The 20551-nt window shown below is 40.5% G+C and overlaps 1 protein-coding gene and 1 long non-coding RNA gene across 9 annotated transcripts; one reads left to right on the forward strand and one right to left on the reverse strand.

The window, feature by feature from the left end:
- The first annotated feature begins 435 nt into the window (after nt 1-435).
- LOC115163252 (zinc finger and BTB domain-containing protein 44) lies at nt 436-20259 on the forward strand. Of its 8 annotated transcripts, none has more exons than XM_029714979.1 (6): nt 436-1301; nt 7461-8532; nt 9353-9437; nt 9735-9886; nt 15494-15794; nt 16759-20259. In XM_029714979.1, exons 2-6 carry the CDS (start codon nt 7497-7499, stop codon nt 17051-17053), a joined length of 1869 nt encoding a protein of 622 aa, XP_029570839.1. In that variant the 5' UTR covers nt 436-1301; nt 7461-7496; the 3' UTR covers nt 17054-20259. The 8 variants fall into 8 exon arrangements, with proteins under 8 accessions (XP_029570839.1, XP_029570840.1, XP_029570835.1 ...); XM_029714980.1 differs by lacking the exon at nt 436-1301 and adding an exon at nt 1453-1843 and having other exon boundaries at nt 15494-15577; nt 16759-16925; XM_029714975.1 differs by lacking the exon at nt 436-1301 and adding an exon at nt 1454-1843.
- On the reverse strand, nt 2722-4248 carry LOC115163253 (uncharacterized). The gene is made up of 2 exons (XR_003869713.1): nt 4156-4248; nt 2722-2983 (listed from the first exon to the last, which is right to left on the reverse strand). It is a non-coding gene; the product is annotated as an uncharacterized LOC115163253 (long non-coding RNA).
- Nucleotides 20260-20551: the final 292 nt, after the last annotated feature.

Here is a 20551-nt window from a genome sequence, read left to right on the forward strand (position 1 = left end):
GTTTGATTATATAACTACAGTTAGAAACTTGAGGAAATAACATGTGCACTAGTCTTGTAGTGACACAGTAGTGAAATAAGATGTGAATTTTGAACGTTTTCAAAAGGGTTTATGTAGAAAATGTAAAAGGAGCAGAAGCAATTCTGTAGTGATCAGCAGTTACACATCACTACACACATTGATAGCAGTAGTAATTCAATCGGGATTGAGTAGGCATTCAGCAGTAATGTGTAAGCATTGTGTAGTAATTCAATATAAAATGTATAGGAATGTGTGGGTTTTAAGTAGTAGATCTCCTCAGCGGTTCTACAGTAGTCATTAAGGAATAATTATTTTGTGATTTGAGTAGGAAATATGTAGTGTTCACCAGTAGTGAAACGTCCCAATTTATCACTCATTACTACATAAATCACTACTGGTTTACTACACATCTCAATAGCAATCAAGTAGTAAAACCATTAGGTATGTGTAGAAATTGTGTACATTTTACATTTACATTTTAGTCATTTAGCAGACGCTCTTATCCAGAGCGACTTACAGTAGTAGTAGTGATGAATAGTAATTCAGTAGTACTTACACCATTGTGCCCTCAATCTGAGTGTTCTCGCATTCACCCCAAACTCAAAATGCTAATAGCCAAGCTCCAACATGGCCATCCCACCGCAGCCGCCAACATAACTAGTCAGATAGAAAGGTGTAGGCCTAATATGGGAACGATCCATTTGGTGCAGAAGTGAGAGCAATAGTCCTGAGCCAGCGCCACAAAAGCACAGGCATTGGGTGAAAGTGGTTAAAACAAACCAATGAGAGCTCCCATTGGATAGTTAACTAATCATGTGATCTAAATTGTGTATTTAAACCCCTTTTATTTTGTTTTTGGCTTCCAGGAGGCAGCACACAGGAAGTGATGCAGTCCAGAGGCATGGCTACTGAGGCTTGTGAGATTAACTTTTTTTTTTTTTACAGAAAATAGACACCTGCCTTCCAAGCTGCATCACCTCCCGAGTCCCCTTTTTGGTTCTCGTTGAAATGTTTTACTTGTATTGGTTTCAAACGTGTTCCTAAGCCATAGAAAGGCCACTGTAACTGAAATGAGAACTAAAATTGAACCTAGCCTTATGCTGTAAAATTGCCGGTTTGATCTGTACTTCATACTGTCTGCTCAAACCTGCTCGAAAAGAACCTGACACTTTTCTACCCCGTGATTACAACAAGCATATTTAACTGCATTAATTGCTTTAGAGGGGCGGCAGGTAGCCAAGTGGTTAGAGCGTTGGGCCAGTAACCGAAGAGCTGACAAGGTAAAAATCTGTCGTTCTGCCCCTGAACAAGGCAGGTAACCCTCATAGGTTGCCATTGTAAATAAGAATTTGTTCTTAACTGACTTGACTAGTAAAGTAAAAAAAATCGAGACCCGTCAGACATGATCTTTACCAAATCAGACATTGCCTACTGCGCGTTGCATTATGGGACACAAAGTGCAAAAAGGATTAGCACAGGGAGGCTAGCTAAAGAACCTCAACGAAACGGTACAAAAATTTACGTTTTGTAAACCTTTTAAAAACAGCTTGAGCTATCGACCGCTCCAAGTATTAATGATAATCTCAAATTTATCTGTGTTTGGCCAACGAATGTTTCCCAAACACAAGGAATTCCAAAGAACGGGGCTAAATCGGCACCGATAACAGACTGCTTGCAAGCTAGGCTGCTTTGTGCTGTTGCACGCACAGCTGTGGTGTGTTTACATCGGCCTCATTTGACTCCACAACCCGAGGCCGATCAAGTCGAACAACAGACCGAATCATACACTGTTCTATCTACTGAAGGTATATTTCGTTGCATGGTCAGTAACTCGATCTCTGAAAACTGGTAGCTAGCTAAGTGTTGAAGATTGGTGTATGTGCAGTTTGCTAGCCGGTCAAGTGAAACGTTTTCATTAACGTTACATTAGCTAGCTAGCTAGTTTACTTAATTAGCTGGTTGCTTGTCGAAGCCTTTGTAAATGTTTATAGGCAGCTAACTACAGTTGCTCTTTGTTTTGACTTTACATAGCTTTCTTTGTTAGCTAAGTAGCTTGTTCGCTAACCAACTAGCTAGCTCGCAACGTGTTACTTGCAGCATGCAAAGCACTGTTAATGTTTACAAGCGAAAATACTGGGTTCAGTTGAGTCCCCGCCCCCTTTGCCTGTAAATATAATGCCTGTCCCAATTTTGGACGACCTCTGTTAGCTAGCTATTTGGCGTTGCACTTACACCTGATTTGATTTGTAAGAACTAAGAAGTTAATTGCAGCAGCTAACAACGTAGTTAGCTACTTTCATCAGTATGATGATGGAATCTCAAGAAAGTTAGTGGAGACAGTTCAAGTAGGAATAACGTTCTCAAAATGTATTTCTTAATGCAGGCTACTAGGCCTAGCTACTCGTCAATGTTTGTTTAGCTTGAGACTTCGATTTTGTTCTGTTTCAACAGTGCATTATGTTGGGCTATTTATGGACCCTTCACCTGGAAAAACGTTAGGCGAGTTGTTGAAAGTTCAAACCTGTCAATGTTCGAGTCGGGTTTTGAATTAGATTAGCCCAAACTTAGAATCAAGTGAGTATGATTTTGAAAGGTAGACAACAACCCACACTCCTCTCATCCACCGCAGCTAAAATCAGTGGTGCAAGCCTAATTTGCGTTGCCTTTATTGGGCCAACAGCTTGGGAGTATTTCCTCCTCTTTTTTTCTTAGTGAGCGCAGCAAGCTCTCCCAAAGAGAGCCCCTTCAGGAGAGAGTTTTGTTTGATGGAAAATCTCATGCCTCAGAGCAGCCACATGTCTGAGAGAGCGAGACGGGCAGCTGCACTGCATCCTGTAGTGCAGTGGTTCCCAAACATTTTATAGTCTTGTACCCCTTCAAACATTCAACCTCCAGCTGCGTACCCCATCTAGCACCAGGGTCAGCGCACTCTCAAATGTTGTTTCTTGCCATCGTTGTAAGCCTGCAACACACACAATGTACAATACATTTATTAAACATAAGAATGAGTGAGTTTTTGTCACAACCCAGCTCCTGGGAAGTGACAAAGAGCTCTTATAGGACCAGGGCACATATAATAATAATCAATAAATCTGCTCTTTATTTAGCCATTTTACATATAAAACCTTATTTCTTCATCAAAAATTGTGAATAACTCACCACAGGTTAATGAGAAGGATATGCTTGAAAGGATGCACATAACTCTGCAATGTTGGGTTGTATTGGGGAGTCTGTCTTAAATCATTTTCCACACACAGTCTGTGCTTCTATTTAGTTTTCATGCTAGTGAGGGCCAAGAATCCACTCTCACATATGTCGTGTCTTTGGCTATGGCGGATTAAGTGATATGACGTGCTACTCTATAAAATAATTTTTCTGTAATTAATATTACCTGATTAAGCTAATCAGGTTAATGTAATTAACTAGAAAGTTGGGGCACCACAAAATAATGTTTATAGAACTGTTATCTTCCGAATAAACTCTTAAAGACCTGGTAATCTTTTACCTCAATGGCAGTCAATATTTAATCGTCACTTTATTTAGTCTCATCTGAAAGTTGTAAATTCTTGGTTATCTTCACGAACCCTGGCTAACAAGTTGAATCAGCAATACAAAATTTGGTTTAATTATTTATTTACTAAATACCTAACTAATCAAACAGAATTGCTATATTGTATTTACTCTGCCACCATGGCCTTTTTTGCCTTTACCTCCCTTATCTCACCTCATTTGCTCACATTGTATATAGACTTATTTTTCTACTGTATTATTGACTGTATGTTTGTTTTACTCCATGTGTAACTCTGTGTTGTTGTATGTGTCAAACTGCTTTGCTTTATCTTGGCCAGGTCGCAATTGTAAATGAGAACTTGTTCTCAACTTGCCTACCTGGTTAAATAAAGGTAAAATAGAAATAAATAAAATTACATATACACAGAATGAATCATACATTGATGGACCTGGTGAACGGAGCCGATATAGTGGCTGGTTACATAAAGAAAAGGGTGGGGGGGGTTGAGTGAAAGAGTGGGAAGACTGAGGAACAAAGGGAGAAGCTATGCTATCGTAAATACAGTATCTTATGCATTCTAAATTACCGGCCATTTAGAAAAGGAAAATGCAATAAATATTTACTTTGAGCTGCGCTTCGATCGGTTGGTCGTAGATGGGAGGCCGGGTTGTCCAGCATGGATCTCTGGTCCTCTGAAGACTGTCTAGTGGTGAACTGGAGCGTGGTAGAATGGATACGTCGTCCGTCCTTTCCTAGCCCATGTTTACAGCAACTGCTGCTAACTCAACGGCTAGGAGGTATCACTTCTGGAGTGAATAAGAGTTCAAAGTTCATACCAAGTTGCCATACTTTTAAGCTCATGCTATATTCTGGCTGGAATAGTTGAAATTCATCCTTTCGCCGTGTTGACCGTCATCTTCACGTTGAAATTCGATGCTGATTTTGTTAGGTTATCTGAGCCCTTTTAACGTAGGACCGTCGCCCTAACGTCCTCGGAACAGAAAGTTACATTTTCGTCAAGGGGCTTATATAGGATTGGGAGAGAGGGCTGTGTTTCATAGTTTACAACCCATGTCTGTTCACCCATGTCTGTTCACATAGTCACATCGGTAGAGTAGAGAGAGGAAAAAGGGGAAAGGTATTTATGGGGGTCATAAACCTCCCCACCTCAGGCCAACGTTATGACACATAGGTATGTGGTAGCAAAGGGTATCAATGTCTTAACAGCGTGATTTGGCAAGGCAAGAAACTCTGAGCGCCGCCCTATCCAGAAATCTGGCAGTGGCTTCTGATTTAAATTCAATTTTCACAGAACCACTTGTTGCAATTTCGATGAGGCTCTCTTGTTCAGATATCGGTAAGTGAACTGGAGGCAGGGCATGAAAGGGATAATGAATCCAGTTGTCTGTGTCATCCGTGTCAAGAAGGTACATGTGTAATTGTGCACCCAGCTCACTCAGGTGCTTCGCTATATCACATTTGACATTGTCTGTAAACTTGAGTTCATTTGCACACCAAAAAATCATACAATGATGGAAATACCTGTGTGTTGTCCTTGTTAATGCAGACAGAAAAGAGCTCCCACTTCTTAATCCTAGCCTCAATTTTGTCCCGCACATTGAATATAGTTGCGGAGAGTCCCTGTAATCCTAGATTCAGATCATTCAGGCGAGAAAAAACATCACCCAGATAGGCCAGTCGTGTTAGAAACTCATCACCATGCAAGCGGTCAGACGTGAAAATGATGGTCAGTCAAGAAAACTTTATGCTCGTCTCTCAATTTAAAGAAAGTGTCAATACTTTGCCCCTTGATAACCAGCGCACTTCTGTATGTTGTAAAAGCGTTACATGGTCGCTGCCCATATCATTGCATAATGCAGAAAATACACGAGAGTTCAGGGGACTTGCTTTAACAAAGTTAACAATTTTTACTGTAGTGTCCACAACGTCTTTCAAGCTGTCAGGCATTCCCTTGGCAGCAAGAGCCTCTTGGTGGATGCTGCACTGTACCCAAGTGGCGTCAGGAGCAACTTCTTGCAAGCGCGTTACCACTCCACTATGTCTCCCTGTCATGGCTTTTGCACCATCAGTACATGTACCAACACATCTTGACCACCAAAGTCCATTTGATGTCACAAAGCTGTCCAGTACTTTAAAAATATCCTCTCAGGTTGTCCTGGTTTCCAGTGGTTTGCAGAAGAGGATGTCTTCCTTAATTGACCCCCCCAAAAACGTAACGGACATATACCAGGAGCTGTGCCAGGCCCGCCACGTCTATTGACTCATCCAGCTGTAATGCATATAATTCACTGGCTTGTATGTGAAGCAGTAATTGTTTCAAAACATCTCCTGCCATGTCACTGATGCGTCGTGAAACAGTGTTGTTTGATAAAGACATTCTGTATAGTTTTTTGGTCCTTTTCCCCCAGCATTGTCCCAGCCATATCCGTGGCAGCAGGAAGAATTAAGTCCTCCACAATAGTACGGGGCTTGCCTGTCCTAGCCACTCTGTAGCTCACCATACAAGACGCTTCTAGCCCCTTTTTATTAATGGTATCTGTTGCTTTTATACATGTCTTACTTTTATATATGTCTTACTACTCGAAAGTCGTCTTTATTCTCGCTCAAAAAACTCCCGTGGCTTATTTTTCAAATTGTCATGTTTCGTTTCTAAATGTCTGCGCAAGAGTGAAGGTTTCCCGCGAGAGAGTAATGGTTAATATGATTGGATGTTAATTGTTTGACTAGGTTACCTGTATTTGACATTGTGTTGTTATTTCACTGAACACTAGATGGTTTCATTTTACTTTTGACAGTGAAACGAGGCTACTCAGGTGAGAAAAAAACCACCCAAATGTATAGCCCGGTTGGAAAATATAAATGTACTGTTTGAAAATGTGTTTTTTTATTTAAATTTTTTTATTTAAAAAAAGTCAATAAATGTGAATCACGTTTTTCTTTGGCGTACCCCCAACGGCATTGCCCAGGTTGGGAATACCTGCTGTAGTGGACTCCACATGAAGTTTTCTTTCACCATGATGCATTTGCTTTTATTATTGTTACATAACTTTCCATTTTATCTTCCACGCTGTCTACCGCTCTCTACCTCCCTCCACCCTCTCACCACCTCCCTCGCTGCCTGCTCTCTTTCCTAGTCATTTCTTGGATGAAACCAAACTGAACCTTTTAGGTTAAAATGATATGCTTTTACACAATGACATTATTTGTTTGAACAATTTGAGCTTTAGGTTTTCGTTGGCGTGTAGAATAATGTAAGCAGCACTTCAGTTGTCCTCAACCATCAACAATGAAAAATGCAGATTGTTTGGTGTTAGGTTAAGTTTGTTTAGAGATTTGTTTATCTTCTCTCTAAAACATTGCAAGACCTGTAAATACATGGTCTCTGGCTTTAAATATCCACATTAGTTTATGCTAGTAGCACATTTGTATATTCCATTTTTTTGGATGCAACTTGAGGTTGACAGACCTGAAATCAATCTGCGTTTCAGTGGGTTTCCAAATGTCAAGAGGGATGTTTCTCTTGGCTCTGCACTCCTTCATCGCTGTTTTTGTTTGTGCATTTCTTTTGCCACTCTGTTAAGTCCATGTTGTGAGTCCAAATGAAAGTCACCCCAGACAATACTGACTGTTGTCTGTTAACACTTTGTTTGTTAAGTTGTCTGTCTGTGTGGTTACTTAGGATTAGAGGAGCTCTGTTTAACCTATCATCTGACAGTGTAGGTTTACTACACGGTGGCAGTTTTTTCAATACCATCACTGGATTTATATTCAGGTTTTTATTTTTTATTTTAGTATAGCCACTGTTTAACATCCATAAGGATAAGGAATTACAAACATTACATTGACTTTATAGCAAAGGCCCAATGTAGGCCAACCATTGTAGGCTAATTTTCCATTCTTCCTGCAGGTGAACGCCCTCCAGAGCAAGTACGCTAAGACAAAGATGGGGGTCAAAACCTTTACCCACAGTTCCCCCACGCACAGTCAAGAGATGCTGGAAAAGCTAAACGCCCTGCGCAACGAGGGCCACCTCTGCGACGTCACCATCCGGGTGCAGGACAAGTTGTTTCTGGCGCACAAGGTGGTGCTGGCCTGCTGCAGCGAGTTCTTCCGCTCCAAACTAGTGGGCAGGCCTGAGGAGGAGGACAAGTTTGTGTTGGACTTGCACCATGTCACGGTGAGCGGCTTCACCCCTCTTCTGGAGTACGCCTACACTTCCACCCTCTCCATCAGCACGGAGAACATCATCGACGTTTTAGCCGCTGCCAGTTACATGCAGATGTTCGTCGTGGCGAGCACATGCTCAGAATTCATGAAGTCCAGCATCCTCTGGAGCGCCGGGAATATGGGGCAGGAGAAACCGCAGGAGTCGGCTCTTGGCGAGAGCGCTTCCTCCCACTGCGCTTTGACGCCGTTGGACAGCAGCCTGTCGCCTGTATCTTCTGACTGCAGTGTGATGGAGAGGAACATCCCTGTGTGTCGCGAGTCGCGCCGCAAACGTAAGAGCTTTATCATGATGTCCCCAGAGAGCCCACTCAAATGCACCTCACAGATCACCTCGCCGCAGATGCCCAACCCATCACCCTCCTCCTTCTCGGAGACCGCCACCCAGCCCGTGGACTCTTCCCTGGCCTTCCCGTGGACCTTCCCCTTCGGTATCGACCGGAGGTTCCACCCGGATAAGCAGCCCAAGCTTCCCGAGAGCCCACGCCGTCTAGACCAGGCAGGGCCCTCGGAGGTGAGCCGCCGGCTGAGTGACTTCCTGGCCTGTGAAAGCTCCATTAAGGCGCCACTGTCGCTGGCGGGCCCCGAGGAGGATGTGCGCGTGAAGGTGGAGAGGCTGAGTGACGAGGAGGTCCAGGAGACGTTGTCGCAGCCCGTCAGCGCTTCCCAGAGTTCTCTGAGCGACCAGCAGACAGTGCCCTGCAGCGAACAGGTCCAGGAGGACCTCCTCATCAGTCCGCAGTCCTCCTCCATAGGTATGGGTGTCACGTGAGTGGACAAAACACTCCAAAGTCAGTTTGTCAGATGTTTTCAGACCTCAACAGTAGTCTTGTGTCAAGCTCAGTCTGCAACACAAGCGGTTGTGTAGATATAGCTATATGCCTCGACCCCAAAATAATGGAAGAGCCAGGCCTAAGCACAGAATCTGGTGTGCATATATTTTCCGTTAATTATGGATTGCGTCATGTAGCTGGGTCTACATAACGGATGACCTAGGATGTGGACTTATCTCAATACAAGATCACCAACTTTTTTTCTCTTTACACTTTTTGGGAGTGTAATTTCCCTCTAAATTTAAAGGGCTAATCTGCAGTTGCTACATACTTTTTTTGCTTATAAATTAATGTTTTTTAGGTCTACCCATTGATTCTTGAAGAATATAACCTATAATTACCTCATGAGATTTGTTCAACTGTCGTACCCCATCAGAACCTGAAATATAATCTTGTTTTACTCAAAGTAACAAAGAAGGCCTAAATATAAACAAACACTGTATAGCCTTAAAACATGTTTAAAACTATAATTTTGATATCATGGATGGTCAGTCCTTGCATCGATAGCTCTGTCTATGAATTTGAGTGGCTATGTTTCTCCGGCCCCATTCCTCAGCTGTTTTCCCAAACAGTGGCGGGGAGAACGCTTTATTGTTTCAACTGCGGATTGCCACTTTAAAGCTATTCAGTCTTTGCATTGGATCTGTGTATGGGTTCGATCCCGAACCATGTCTTATGGAAATCAGACTGAGAAAGAGCTAGTAACTGGTGGAAATTAAATTTCTTCTTTGTTTTGGCATAGGTTCGATAGATGAGGGAGTCACAGAAGGGTTGCCCTCAATGCAAAGTACATCCAATGCTGGAGGTCATGCTGAGGATGATGAAAGGTAACAATATGAATGGTTGAAGACTTATATTTTTTAAATGTAAGTGGAAATATCATGATCACCTTCCCTGGTTTTCAACTCCATTTATTTGGAAGGTTTGATAACCTTGATTTTCTTTTGTTCAAGCTAATCTTGCATTTATGTAAGATGTTCCATTTTGGCTTCCAACTGGTATGGAAACCTTGAGGTCTTGATGTTATTATGATGAAGCTAAAGGAAGGTTTTGATCTGACACCCCAAGGTCTACCACATTTATGTCTACCTCACTGAAGCACCACATCCTCTTTCTTGTTTCAGATTAGAAAGCCTCCAGTACCCTTACCACTTATACATAAGCCCTTCAACCCGCCCTGGCACTAACGGGCCTGACAGACCTTTCCAGTGCCCCACGTGTGGCGTCCGATTCACCCGCATACAGAACTTGAAGCAACATATGCTCATCCACTCTGGTAGGTATTTCCACACAGCCACTATGCAGTTGAACAGGGCTGTGTAGACTAACTGCTGCTCTGCGACTTCTAGCAGGTATCTGTTATGTCCTATCTGTTTATGTCATAGGTACCCATCTGGAAAGTAGCTCATGTGACTTGTACTGTATTTACATTGCCCTCTACAGTAGTTCCATGCGTCCTCTATTCACCCGATGATAGGAGCCGGAGATTAATGGTATGAATGGCTCGTTAATGGTTTGACTCATGGCACACTGTGTAGAAGGATGAAGGGCATTCCAGGGAACATTGATTTTGGAAACACTTGGGGCTTAGTGTCTCCCGCTTCGGCTGACATCGGAAAAACACACTCATCAAGTGCACACATACCCAAACTCGTGCTTGATGACAGTGGAACATTATAACAGGAAATTATGTCAACCAAATATCGACACAAATCTCAACTTGACTCTTAACCATCACAAACAAGCAGTGCTAAGTTCAATGAGATTGGGTGTTGCTGTTTCACCTTTTCCAGCCCTTGATACAAGTTTGATTTTGGAGTGTAATGTCCCATTAATATCTGCTATAAGCTTGAAGCATGATGTTCTCAGTGGTAGAGAATGCCTACTTTTAAGTTGTCTATAAAGCCAGTTAGTAGTTGTCCAAAAGTAATCAGGCTTGCATGTGGACAGTCCCATTTGTGTAGCCATGTACGGTTACAGCATGTGGAAGGTAACTAACTATAGGCTGCAGGCAATGACTCCACATTGTGTCCCAACATATAATGGGATAATGGTCTTTGGTACTCCAAACTTCAGACACACTGCTCACATCCATCAAGAAGACCACCATTGTATTCATTGGGGTTCTATCCCCCTGCCAATACACACATCCACTAGACCCAATTATGAAATTGGTATAATGGAGTAATCCATCAAAGCAAGAGGGGAGGGGGAGTACCCTCTGCCTTGCAGCTGTGTCCAGAGGTTTTCCACTACCGTAGCTCACTATCGTAGCTCCTGTGTGGTATTATTATTATTCTGAACTGGCCAGTGAAGTATACCATAGAGTAGGGCTGACTATCTGGTTGAAAAGACTTCATGGGGCTCAAGTCTTTTTCTTCAGGGCCATTTAAGCTCGACCCATAGTGTTGTATTGTATGCAGTTAAAAGTAATGCAGTTCACGTCTGCTTAAATGAACTTACTCTGGCTCTGCGAAAGGAGCTTCATTGGAAGTTCTCGTCAACGTATGCCTCATAGAGCTGTCAATGTATTTTAATATTCCTCATTGAAAAAAGTCAGTCTTAATCTTAAAGTCGTGGCACGTTTATGAGGGCCATAAATAACTGAGTCAACAGAAGCCCTTTTTGCCCTTCATATTGTACCCCTGGTCCGATCAGCTCAGAAATGCTTGTTGCGACTAGTAATGCACCTATATGACATTTTTTGCCGATACCGATATTTTCCTTGCCAAAAAACCCGATACCGATATAAAAAACTTTAGCGGCCTTTTAAGCATTCTAGTACAGTTAAATAGTTAAAACACACACGTGGACGCAGCGGTCTAAGGCACTGCATCTCAGTGCAAGAGGCGCCACTACAGTCCCTGGTTCGAATCCAAGCTGTATCACATCTGGCCGTGATAGGGAGTCCCATAGGGCGGTGCACAGTTGGCCCAGCATCGTTCGGGTTTGGCCGGGGTAGGCCATCATTGTAAATAAGAATTTGTTTTTAACTGACTTGCCTAGGTAAATAAAGGTTACACAAACACAGACACACAAACACACCACACTGACCAAAAAGTTATTTTGTTGGCATTTACGTATGTCTCCATTACCATTTAAACATAATCAAAACCTATTTCTTTCACTTGCTGTGCTGTTTCATTGTTCATTTGTTCAGTCGTTTCATTCTCAACCAGGATTTCTATGGAACGCCGTTTGGTTCTTTGCGTGTCAAAAAATATACAAATAACACTATTTGTAAGCTTGTTGACCAATCAGGACCTGAATATGACTGCACGTCACATAATAATTTAAAGCGCTCATACATTTTTTCCGTAGCTATTACTCATTGATTACACTATCACTCGTATTTCATATGTCACAACGATTCATCGATACATATGTTATGATGCTGGTAAAGTTGTCTCGCGTACCTACAGTGCTGGTCATAAAAAAAAGCTAGCTAGCTCATGGATGCAAACTATGTTCTTCCCCAAAAACATAGCAAAACGACAATCTGTTTCAGTAGCTATAGTTAGCTAGGTAACTATATAGCTAGGTGTCATCTAAAATAACCCTAATTTATAAGACAGTTCTTATTTGATTAGTGGTTGTCGGACCCATCTATGTGAAGCTAGCCACAATAAGGATTAGCCACAATAGTGGACTTTGCGGTTAGCCTTCAAAATAAAAGTATGTCATTGACAGTGATGCAAATGAATATAAATAGTAGAATTATGCCATAATTGAATAGATCATGCTAAACGAGGTTGGAATGTTGTTATATAAAATCAGTAAAAAGACAATAATTAGTTAATTTGACAAAAATCTGTTGAAATCACACTGGATGTATTATACTTTAGAATTGCATTGGGGGCATACTTATTTCACTGTAGAGCCTGACCTATTGATTGTGGATCAATGACATGGGGTATCAGTCTACTCAGTGACACCCAGAGAACATTAGCACCGTAGTTCTTATTGCGGGACTCTGAAACAACTGTGAATTGAGCCACATTTATTGTCAATCTATGTGTATCTGACATGCCCCCTGAGCCCACACAGACACTCTTGACACCTATTCCAAATGGGAACTACAAATGTGGCTCATGCACACAGTGCAATAGCACTGTAAAAACATCCTTCTTCAGACACCCACATACAGGTCGAAAAATCCCTGTTAAGGGTATCATCTCATGCAAGACCAAGGGAGTAATCTATCTCATCACCTGTTCATGTGGAAAAGCCTATGTAGGACAAACGAAAAGACAATTAAAACAACGCATAGCTGAACACCGCAGCTCAATCAGGTGTAAGAACATTGACTATCCAGTAGCAGCTCACTTTGCTGAAGCTAACCATCCAATCTCCTCCCTCAAGTACACAGGCATTGAGCATGTTGCTCTACCAAGGAGAGGAGGTAACATCGAGATCCTACTACTACTAAGGGAGGCTTACTGGATATCCTCTCTAAAAACATTGACCCCTAGTGGTCTGAGTATTGACTTTGATCTCAGGCCCTTATGAACTATTCTTTCTGTTATGAACAAGTCTTAAAAATGGATATATTCTTTCTACAGCTTATTAGCGTACACCTAATATGTTCCCACTGTTGATGCTTATTATACATTAAGGTTGAACCAAAAGATTACATGTAACAAATCTGAAATGAAATACGAAACAATTTAATAAGTGAAATTTAATTAAACAATCATTTGTGTTGATGCTAATATTATGTACAATATTTAATTGTTTCTATATGATAACAATAGCCTAATATATTTGATATGCCATGAACTATTGTTTTTTTTTAACAGTTTCATTAATTCATTCTAATTAACTTAATCATTATGACACACTCCTCACTATTGTCATTGGTTGCACCAATTGCACTGTTTGTCTACATAACCTGGTTCAAGCATTCATGACAATTCCCTGAAGAAGGCACAGTGATGCCGAAATGTTGGTGAATACCCAATACATTTCTGGGAGTTTATATAAGGAGTGTGCGATTCTCTTTATTTTGATAGTTTATAGTTTATTTTCCGTTAGTTAGCACCTCCACACAAACACATTTTTCTGGGTTTGCTCCAGCTCATGTTTTTGAACACTATTCCAAAGGAAAAACAATACTGCGAAGATGTTTTGGAGTCTGATAACTCTGAGGAGGACGTCGGGAAAATATATCTTTGGTATTGAGTAGACTGATACCCCATTTCATTGATCCCCAATCCTTAGGTAAAGCTGTACAGTGCAATATGAATGTCAATACACACAATAGGATGACTGGGGAGGTGATTTCATACAGTCACAGTCCCACGATAAGAGCTACAACGTTAATATTTAGTAAACTCTTCACAGTTGTGTTCTGTGGGTGTCACCGAGTATACTGATACCCCATTTCATTGCTTCACATTCCAACCTTGTTTAACATTATCTAGTCTAAATATGGCATGATTCCACCAATTGTAACCTTCTGCATCACTTTCAAAGAGGTACTTTTATTTTGAAGGCAAACTGCTAATTCCACTATTGTGCCTAATCTTTATTGTGGCTAGCTTCACAACACATAACCCAGTCCGGTCGAGCCTCACTAGCCAGATGAAGCTAGCTGGCTGCTTATAACGTTAGCTTTGGGCAACAGGGTTAAGTAGCTAGCTAGCTACTATTTATTTTCACGAACTGAAGTTCAATTTCAATAGGCGAACCACAAGTGGCAACGTAGCTAATACTTACTCACAAGGATTCCTAAATCATTGCTAAGAATAATGAAAATGACTGCAGTTTCTACTGGTCATTTTCTTCAGGCTGGTTGTATTGGTGCAAGCTAGGTACCAAGCTAAAGCTAGCTAGCTACCCCAGAAGTTGCGGTTGAACAAATAATGCTTTATTACCAACGAGGTATTGTAAACACATCGTTCGTGGCCGGTGTTTGCTTGTTTGCTGACTTTTTTGTACAGCTTTGACTGTGCTACTGATAGTAGTGGTGGCGCTTGGCTTGCACGTGCACATTCAGAACACACAACATTCTATAATGGGGCTGTGTTATTTGACGTGTATCTTTTTTGACACGCAAAGACCCAAACGGCATTCCATAGTATGTCATGAAGATAATAGCAGTGACGCTATTACTGTGTAACTTCGATAGCACACTTGGTAGTGTGTACCGTGCTCGACCAGTCGCGAAAGCCAACATCGCCCATGACAGAGAACAGTTGATTGTCAAGGGAAATGAATTCCATTATCTTGGTGTTAATGGATTTCACCTTTGAGTTGTCTCGCTGAAATGTTCTTACTCTTTCAAACGAGTGCTCAACTTGTTGACTGCTCGATCCACACAGCAGACATTGTGGGCTAGGTTAGGAATGCTGTGTTGCGCAAAATTTTGCGTGGCGTCATTACGTCATGTACCTATGTTATATAGGTATACACATCTGCTTTGACATCGGTTTTGCACATCAGCGTTTAAACTAGACATCGGGCCAATACCGATGTTGGCATTTTTAACTAATATCGTCCGATTCCGATATGTTCACCGATATATCGTGCATCCCTAGTTGCGACCCATGTGTTTCAATGAACCATGTGGGACATTGGAGACTGGATGCCTCTGTCACAGTTCCTTTGGTGTGCATGCATACTATACTGTAGGTCATACAATGATGATTACTACCTGTTTCTGTAGCTATTACACTGACACGTTGTACACGTTTATTTTTAACACTCACACTTAATGTTTTTGTGATACATTTTTAACACTGACGTCTTTTTTTGTTTTGTGATAGTTTTAACATTGACAATTCTAAAAATCAACATCTTAATGCAGAATGAATAGTTAATCTATTGTAGTGATTCTAATGTGCGACACAAGTCATCTTTCTTTTCATCCCTTTTTCAACAGGCATTAAGCCCTTCCAGTGTGATCGCTGTGGGAAAAAGTTCACACGGGCCTACTCCCTAAAGATGCACCGGCTGAAGCACGAAGGTAAACGCTGTTTCCGGTGCCAGATTTGTAGTGCCACATTCACGTCCTTCGGCGAATATAAGCACCACATGAGGGTGTCCCGCCACATAATCCGCAAGCCCCGGATTTACGAGTGCAAAACGTGCGGCGCCATGTTTACCAACTCTGGCAATTTAATTGTACACCTGCGGAGTCTGAACCATGAGGCATCTGAACTAGCAAACTACTTCCAGAGCAGGTGAGGAGTCCCGGGGTGTTGTCCCTTCATTTAATCAGCTTAATGTAACACGGGAAATAAGGAAAAAATACAAATAAATCTCCCATAGTGGCCATGTTCAGGGAGATATGCTATTTCAAGCTTTTCAGAATTGGTTCATTAAACAGGCCCAACTAACTGTTGCAAACTGAGCATACCGTGAAACTTACAGTACAACACATATCAGTCAGGCTGAATATGTGGTTCAAAGCAGTCTTTGGCCACTTTCCTCAAAATCCCTATATAGTCGGCTATATATATATATATGTCTTAGCTCAAGGGTAATGTAGCATAGACTATTACATGAGTTACTATTGTGTATTTTGTTGTCCATTTTCTTAATTGAACCATTCCATGCTGTTATCTTAGTTGCTTGCCATTGGGAAACATACAGTATCAAATTATACGTGCTACGGGCTTTTAATCCTTGCGTCTCGCAACAATTTGGATAAATTACATAAATTAATTCTGACAGAAATAGGTTTTCTTTTCCATATAGGAATTTCACTCAGTTTAAAGGCTTTTAGTAAAATGTATAGCTCATAGTACTTAACGTACTTCTACATAAAGCAGACATGTGCTCATATATTCTAGACTTTTCCACTTCTTAATCAAACTCAAGCCCTCACAGGTTGGTAGGGCTCAAATGGGCCATTTACTTTTTAAAATGTTATAGTATAATGTCTATGCCTGAGATCATAACAGTGTATGGAAAATTCTTTGGCGATCCAGTTTGATTCTCAAAAAACAGATCACAGGCCTCACACAGCCCTCACATAAAGATCTGTCACCGTATTATTTTTCAAGAAAATGTACCGATTTCCATACGTTTTTCATTTTGCCTTTAACTTCAACCATATTTACTGTGTAGTCTACTTCATATAGGAGGTTTAGAGACACTTTCATCAACAGCTTTCTACCGTCTTATGTCTCCACATGGTCCCAGTGATTTCCTCATGCCCGACTACCTGAGCCAAGTGCAGGAGGAGGAGACTCTGGGGCAGTACGAGCTGGTGGAGCACGGCTTTGAAGGCAACAATTCGTCTGTCCAGATGCCGGTCATCTCCCAGGTCTCCTCCACCCAGAATTGCGAGAGCAGCACCTTCCCCCTGGACCCTTTATCCTTGAAGGACGAAAACATGTCAGAGGAGCCAAAGACAAATGGCAGTAACAGCTCCCCGGACAGCTCGGAGGAGGAGAACGCCCACATCAAAGAGCTGGCTTCCATTACGATTGAGTGACCGTCACTTCCTAATTGTCCCACTCCTTCCCCCTTCCAATCCAAAGCCCTGACTTTGGAAAGTGCCTGAGATTGCCCTTCTTTAACGAGCACCACTAGAATTAGAGGTCTTAACTTTGCTAACAGTGACAAGTAGTTTCTTTCCTTACTTATTGGATTATTGTTTTTTGCATAATGATAGTTCATATGATAGACGCTGTGTTACTTCTTGAGTGCCGTCGCTTCGGGCAAATTGTTAGTGTTACTAAATATTATTTGATAATAGACTGCTACGTTGGATTTTGTCGTGATTTATGTGAGAGGTGTGTATGTATTCCTTTGTGAATAGGAACACAGTACATTTAAACCTTAAGAAAATATATATATTATTTGAAAACTTGAAATTGCATTATAGAGCTCTCATTGTCTCTTTCTTTACGCGCAATATGAATGAACTGTAGCTACTACACTTGACTTGTATTGGGTGTTGTTCATAATTTAGGTATCTACTGTGGCTTTGACTCTCAAATGTCGGGTCACAAAGGCATGGCAGCATTTCATATGTGAAGTCAGTCGTTAAATCATCAAGAGAGACGCACTGCAGCGGCTGCGCTTTCCGATATCTGGAAGAGCTAGGCTAAGTTCAAATGTGAAGTTAAAGTGTAGTTGATTTGTCAGACCTGTTTCATTAGAAATACTTGACCCTAGCAGTTCTTGTGTGATGGGAAAAAAACGAGTCTCACTATAATTAGTGGTTAAATAAAATAAGAAATGTCAGTGAGGTAGAAGTAATATGTCACCGTAGGTCACTTATAACTAATATATCAACTTTGGTGACATATAACTACTATGCTTCAATGTCACTATTTTGACATACAATGAGACCATGTTGCATTTGGTGGAGCATGTGTTGGTAGGAATATTTCTACCTAACTTTACACAGACCGTTTACTTTGGACATGAATGTGAGTGAAATTCTTCGGACTAACGTTGTACTAATCAAGTGGTCAGCACATTAGAATTTATAGCTGGGTGCCTTGCTTTTACTTTGAGTTTAGTTTTGTAATTCTGTGTATATGGAGCCAGGAGAGGTCTTCAATAACATGGCCAACATGACATTGCTTTGTATCATTTAAGTGTGATCGATAGATATTTTCATCTTCATAGTGTTTTCGGTTCACCTTGAGATTTTCAGGTACATTTTCTTTGTCACTGCTTTTCAACAGAAATCTTGCCCTAGCTTGGACACCTGTTATACTGAGCCATCACTAGTCAGTTGCACATCACCATGCCTTTATAATAAGGTGGTGATACTCCTTTGATTAAATGCTACTGATATTTATTTGTTCATTAAGTGTAGTCCTTATCAATTCATTCATCTTGGTCGTCCTGCAAAAAAACAAAAAATGACTTTTGCGTGCCAATGAAATGCAAAATAGATTGCAAACTCTGATGGTAACATTAAAAATATTACTAGGAAAATAGGAATTTGATGATATTTAACGTGATGAATCTGTTATTATTTTGTTTTGTCATTTTAGCAGATGCTCTTATCCAGTGCATATCTTGGGCTCAGAGAAGTAAAGTATGTTTTCTAATCATAGAGTGGGTGCTCAGAGATTTGACTTATGATTGTCTCGTGCCATCCAATCAACCTTTCCTAAAAGATGTGGCATTTAGCCTAACCACCCTATGTCTGGGTAACAATCAAGCTCTCCTATTGGACCAAATGTTCCCAATCCCTTTGGGGATTGGCGTATCTACCATTTGAATCTATCGTTGCTGTTGACATTATAAAGTAATGAGGTAATCATGCTTGGTTTCCCCATGCTATTGAAATATTGTTCACAGGAAATGTAATTTTCACTCCGATAGACACTGTATCATGTGCGTTGGAGAAACTATAGCCTTTATATAGGACCTTGCATAGCTTCAAGCTGCACAATTTAAAATCTGTAGTCATTTTATTTTTTCACACGTTTGAGCATTTTAGCGCTTAAGTAAGCTTGTGTTTTGCGTGTGTTTGTTTCTGTTTGTATTCATATACCTTTTTCATAAAGAAATGCTGCTGTTTGTGGAAACTTAAAGTGCCCAAATATTTTTGGTGAACCTATTGTGTGCAATAAATGGACAAGCTGTTGGGTTCTATGTTTATATTTTGTGTCTGAATAATGAAAGAAAAGAATGTACTGTTTTCGTATTGTTGTGTACTTACAATGTGATAAATTAACTGAAGAAAAACAAGTGAGAATCCACTCAATCTGTGAAATCACGAACGAAGTGTACATCTTGATTTTTAATTTGATTATTTTTAAATTACTCCTAGGATTGTGAAATGCACGTTAATTTGAAAGTCCTGTGAATCTGAGAGCATGTGTTTTCTTTCTTCTGTTTGCTGTTCAATAAGGCCTTGTTGAGGTGAGATGTGTTAAAACCTCAGCACGTATCAGCGTTTTGTTCTTGATTTTTCTCCAACTAAAGTTTTTACAGATATTAGCATGTCTTTCCTTTGTTCCCCAGATGTAGCTTCTCTTATGTGCAATGTTTAAAAAATGTATTGACTATATATGCCTTTTCGATGTATACATGATATATACATTTCCTGGTTCATATTGTTTGTTGAAAATATGACAAAACGGTAGCTCTTAGTTATACATTATATATTTTTGTGACTTTTGTATTACGATTGCTGTTTTATGAGTATGCCATCTTTTGGATATTCTTGTTAAATGTGAATACATCAAATACATGTTTAATACATGTTTAAGGAGTGTGGGCCTTTTAATGTTCACTTTGTTGACTGTCTGCAAACACACAAACATACAAAATATATATATATATATATATATATATATATTCTTTATACTGTAGATTAATTTCCAACTTAGTTTGGATGATTGAAAAATATGTTGTATTTTGTGACTTTGATATTTAATCTGTAGTTTCATTTAACAGTTTTAAACATCCCCATAATGCAATTTGCATATGGTGCAAGAGCAAAAATGTTTGTGGTTTCATAAGCAAGTGTTGAATGTTCAACTTTTCCAGATCATTTCCAAGATTAACTGTTCTAATCTGATGAAACCACTTTCTACTGCTATACAGTTAATGGATGTTCCCAATTCTGATCTGTGTTTTTTCCTAGTTTGCAATTATATTGTGAAGAGGGGTGTTTTGTACAGTACAAAAAACAACTAAAATGTAAATAAAAACTTGCATCGACTCCCACCCCCTTGGCCAAGTTATTTATTTTTGAGGACATGAAAGGACAACGTATCTGGTATGCATCACTTATGCAAACGTCTGACTGGAGCACATGTCTATAAATAATTTTTCTTAGCTATATGCCAAACAATAAAACCCACCAAGCTCAAAAACAGAGTTCTGCTTTAACGCTTGCCTAATGAAGGTGTTTGTGGTTACTACTCATAATCATGTTTACCACTGTTTATTGCTAAGAAAAGCACTCTAGGCTACAGATTAAGTTAATCAAATATACTTGTTATTGATTATTCTGATT

The sequence above is a fragment of the Salmo trutta genome, chromosome 26 (assembly GCF_901001165.1).
Source record: "Salmo trutta chromosome 26, fSalTru1.1, whole genome shotgun sequence".
Lineage (NCBI taxonomy): Eukaryota > Metazoa > Chordata > Actinopteri > Salmoniformes > Salmonidae > Salmo > Salmo trutta.

Excerpts from the sequence above, each read along its gene's own strand:
- LOC115163252 (XM_029714975.1), top strand. Across the intron at positions 9,887-15,493 it reads ACATATGCTCATCCACTCTG|GCATTAAGCCCTTCCAGTGT; the intron begins GTAGGTATTTCC and ends CTTTTTCAACAG. Across the intron at positions 15,795-16,758 it reads GCAAACTACTTCCAGAGCAG|TGATTTCCTCATGCCCGACT; the intron begins GTGAGGAGTCCC and ends ACATGGTCCCAG.